We start from the raw sequence: 5,045 nt of genomic DNA on the forward strand, positions 1-5,045 counted from the left end.
AAATAGTTGTATTTCATAAGAGTCGAGTTACTCTGAGGAGGGAAACTCTGAGTTCAGGTTTATAGACAGAGTTAGTTAGTTGACTTCACTGAAAGGTGCCTTTGAACAAATAAATTTAAACAAATACATAAATGAAACAAATCAAACCAATTAATCAGACAGTAGCAAAAACGAAGTAAAACAAAACATTAACAAAAAAAAACAATGCAAGGAGGCAAAACAAAATGCACAATAAAACAAAAAATAAAAATAAAATAAAACTAAAGAAATGAAACAAAGAAACATCCGTAACTCTGAGTAAACGTTTGCTTTTAGCAAAGAATCACGAATGAAAAGATATATACACACAGTTAAAATATGATATTAACTATAGGGTAGACCAGGGGTCACCAATCTCGGTCCTGGAGGGCCGGTGTCCCTGCAGGATTTAGCTCCAACTTGCCTTAACACACCTGCCTGGATGTTTCAAGTACACCTAGTAAGACCTTGATTAGCTTGTTCAGGTGTGTTTGATTAGGGTTGGAGCTAAAATCTGCAGGACACCGGCCCTCCAGGACCAAGTTTGGTGACCACTGGTGTCCAAAAGAAAGGGTAATGGTCATTTTTTTGAAAGACTGTGTGTTTACGGACATTTTCTAAATGTCATGTTTGTCTCCGTTATATTTTCACTGTATATTAAATATGTTCCCAGATGTATTGCACCTGAACTGAAGTCTCTGGCATTGGGAATTCAGACTCTTGTGATGCGAACACTAGGTACAAGAAGAATTTGGATATTTATCTATTAACACAAGAAGTCATTAATAATGAGCTAAGTAGTACTTACTGTATATTATGAATTATGCAAATTATGCAAAATATAGGTATGTGCTATATTAATGTCAACTTTTTTTCCTGGAGGTGGTATTCCTGCTCCAATATATTTCGGAGCTCTCATTGACTCAACATGTCTAAAATGGGGATTGAGGAAATGCGGTGGTAGAGGAGCCTGTCGGATATACGACTCAAATATGTACAGGTGTGTATGATATTTTATAAACATGACTGATTTAATCCCTTGAAAAATGTCTTTGAAATAGTCTCAGTTAGTGCATGTAACCATGGTCTCTGAGAGGGAACTTGCGCTCTGTCAGAAGTAATGACACAATCAATCTACAGGTGTATTGGGCGAGATGCCACACCCTGGAAACTATAAAGCATACCAGAACCAAGCAGCAATAGTTTCTGGTATGTTGAAGCAAGTTGCTAATGACACAGCATCTCTTTAATTCTCAGGGAACCACAGTTCCACAGAAGGCCTCAATTATCACAGGGCACGTCACTTTAGTGGAGACCTTGCCGATGTACCTTGTTCTAGGGTACAGAAAGGCTTTCTCCGCTTCGTGTATTTGAGAGTTTCAGAGTGGACAGGTGATCATCTCTCAAGTCAAAACTAGATCTGCCTGGCTGACCCTCTACCAAACCAGTTGAACCACCTCTGGTTGAGTCCTTATACCAAGGAATAACCACATCCAACAGGAGTAACTGTGGATTCAAGAGGAGCTGTCTGAAAGTATTGTTCAAAAAAACATAAAACCACAGCTGCCCAACTCACTGCAGAATTAAATGTGCACCTCAACTCTCCTGTTTCCACCAGAACTGTTCATTAGGTCACTTGTGCCAATGTCAAATGTTGGTTTCGGTGATGCCGACATCGAAAATCTTAGACTGCGTACAATGTGAAACATGTGATGTTTTCTGATGAGTCCACCTTCACTGTTTTTTCCAAATCCGGGAGAGTTACGGTGTGGAGAAGCCCCAAAGAAGCGTAGCACCCAGATTGTTGCATGCCTAGAGTGAAGCATGGGAGTGGATCAGTGATGGTTTGGGCTGCAATATCATAGCATTCCCTAGACCCAATACTTGTGCTAGATGGGCGCGTCATTGCCAAGTACTAGCAAACTATTCTGGAGGACCATGTACACCCAATGGTTCAAACATTGTATCCTGAAGGTGGTGCTGTTTATCAGGATGATAATGCATCAATGCACACAGTAGGACTGGTGACAGAGGGGTTTGAAGAACATGACAGTGAAGTTGAACATCTCCCATGGCCTGCACAATCACCAGAACTAGATATTATTGAGCCACTTTGGGGTGTTTTGAAGGAGCAAGTCAAGAAACGTTTTCCTCCACTAGCATCAAGTAGAGACCTGGTCACTATTCTGCAAGAACAATGGCATAAAATCCCTTTGGCCACTGTGCAGGACTTGTATCTGTAATTTGCAAGATGACCTGATACTAATGAATTATTGTGGTCTAAAACCAGGCATTTCAGTTTCATTGTCCAACCGTTGTACACTACAAGTCATGCTTACGAAGGAAAAAAGCAGAGCAATGCATTACACTGATAGTCACTCTGTCACTGACAACAGAATTACTTTCCTGAGATCTTTCTCAAGATAATGAAGGTCCTCAGACCCACAACATTTAGAAGGTCCTCATTGAAAAGTGTCCTTCTGAAGCCCCATTTCACTTTAGAGTTAACATATCAGAGCCACTCAACCTGCACCCCAACATGTTAAAGGTGATAGTGTGGGCAGTCTGGGTCTATAAGGGCACTGAAGGAAAACAAATAGCCCATGATGAGGTGTGAACTGTTTGCCTTTAAAGTGGCTGTCTTGGAGAATCATGAGGGTCTTCAGACCTACCATTTTTATATAAGGTTTTGACTGTGAATGCAGTCTGAAAACGAGGTGTCTTTGTAGGATGTTTGAATAGCAACATTCCCTTCATTTATTTATTTATTTATAAAGTCAAACACGCATCTGATCTGCTGCCAAACTGCTTTACTTATGCTTAATGATGTTACATATGGTATACAGTCAGGGCCGGCGCGTCCATAGAGGCGACCTAGGCAGAGTAGATAGGGTGGTGTCCGTGACACCTTCCTCACCACCCGCGTCCTCAGCAGTTATATCCGCACCTCGGGCAGCAGAATAGAGAGGGTGGCATCCGCGGCACCTCTCTCACCACCCGCGTCCTCAGCAGTTATATCCGCGCCTAGGGCAGCAGAATAGAGAGGAGGGCGTCCGCGGTACCTCGCTCACTACCCGCGTCTTCAGTTATATTCGTGACGCCCCCCCCCCCCCCCCCAGTCTTTAATTTTTATCCGCGACACTCACCCCCCACCACCCCCCCACCCCCCTCCGTTCTTCACTTTGCTAACGGGTCACTTTTGTTTTCACTTTCGGGTTGAGGGCGGTATGATCGTCCTTTGCCTAGAGCGGCAGTTCAGCTTGCTCCGGCCCTGTATACAGTCTACTTTCAGAACTAGTTTGGGACCTAATGCCTAAATAAAAGATTGAGAGATACATTTTAAAAAGTGATATAGTAAATAAATGTATATATATTCATTCCGTTATGCACAACTTGGTGTATTTGTACATTTATTTTGAATGAAATGAAAACCTCTGCAATCATTTCATAAGCAGAAAAAAAGGTGATGACTCCTCAATAACCCACCTCTGTGCTTAACACATCCACCCCTGAGACAAGACTTAACTTTGGTTGGAAGAAACCACAGAGCATACTTATAACAACAACAGAGAGGAGCATTACCCATCTCTTAACCCATATTATATCCTTCCTCGATTCTTGTGATCCTCACCTCCACTAGGCCTCAGCGCAAGTTGGAATGCCCATACCAAGAATGCAATCCCCATGAGCTAACCTGCCTTTCGGCTTCAGTGCAAGTGGGACCCAAATCATGAGAGTCCTTGAGTGCGTTACCTTCAATATAAGCCACTGCTTAACCTCAGCTTGAATGAGATTGAAAATCCCAGCCCAAGCAGGAGCAGAGCAAATGATAAAGATGGTGCTTTAACGTTCAGTCTTGGCTTCAGTGCAAGTGGGAACCAGACCATGAGAATGTGCAACTCCAAATAGACAAACAATTTTACACAGAATGATTGCTGAAGATACAGAAGCTATCATTGCTTGGTTCAGGTATTTATAGTTCCCTGAGTGTGACATCTCTCGTACTGTATCACACTATGTTGTGAAATCCAGCAATAGGAATGATTTCAAACATGCATCATCCAGAGGTGTTTCCAAAGTTCAAACCTGCTTATGCAGAGCAGGCACCTTGGAAAGGGGAACGACATTGTGTTAACATACAAATATTTGTCTTCTATTTTCAGAGTCATCTTCTTGAGTCTGACCACAGCTTTAAGTGGATGTTCCTACTTCTTCATCATTGCAGTCATTGTGCTGCTGCGCAAGCAGTTCATCAAAGAAGAGGTCAAAGCATTACAGCAAATGGCCAGTAAACAAAATGAAATTGAACTTCGCTCTCCAGAAATGCACCATCCTGATGGATCAAAAACTGATGAAAGAGAAAAACACAACACTGAAGGATAGCAGTGAGCTACATCGCGGTGTAACTCCAGGGATTTCAGCGGACATTATTGGCATGGTAATCGCTGGAGAACTACATGCCATAAAGAAACAACACAGCCAGAGCACTCTTTACGCTGCTTCATGACCCACAGTTTGTATTTGTTAATAAATCTATTTGAGGTAAACTATGTTCTCTAATATACAACTGTTTGCTGCATCCGGAAGCTTAGGCTGCTGTCTTTTTGCCTAACTGCCCTATCAGGCAAGGACACCAGAGGCAGCATAAAGTTTCAATCATGTACAACAAAACAGAAAGAGCTCTGGTGATAACGGAGATAACAAACTGACATCCAAGTGGTGCTTCATGGAGCCATATTCCTTTAATTGTCAGAATACCACAGGTAGTGAAGGTCACATCTATGATGCCTTCAAAATTTGATTAGATAAAGGAATTTCCCGAGACAGGTGCCTTGATGCCTTCCCAACCCAGGCTCATTCAGAAAATGTGCCTCTATATACATTTCCGGGAACCGCCAAATTCGTCCCAGGAGGTACGTTTTTTTGCAGTTTTTGCAAATCCACCAGAGGTCGCTGTGTATGGTTTTTGCAGGGTATATGCAGGAATCCTAAAGCTAATTTCAATACCTTTTTAAGACTTTTTAAAG

At 42.2% G+C, this 5,045-nt stretch overlaps 1 protein-coding gene across 1 annotated transcript in view; it reads left to right on the top strand.

Annotated features, from left to right (window-relative positions):
• The window catches only part of slco1e1 (solute carrier organic anion transporter family, member 1E1), a 23,477-nt gene extending 18,764 nt beyond the window's left edge, over positions 1-4,713 (top strand). The window contains exons 12-14 of the mRNA XM_056455244.1: positions 692-756; positions 901-1,018; positions 4,182-4,713. Coding sequence (XP_056311219.1) covers positions 692-756; positions 901-1,018; positions 4,182-4,401 — 403 coding nt within the window. The 3' untranslated portion in view covers positions 4,402-4,713. The remainder of the gene's footprint in view (positions 1-691; positions 757-900; positions 1,019-4,181) is intronic.
• Positions 4,714-5,045: the final 332 nt, after the last annotated feature.

Source organism: Danio aesculapii, chromosome 4 (genome assembly GCF_903798145.1).
Source record: "Danio aesculapii chromosome 4, fDanAes4.1, whole genome shotgun sequence".
NCBI lineage: Eukaryota > Metazoa > Chordata > Actinopteri > Cypriniformes > Danionidae > Danio > Danio aesculapii.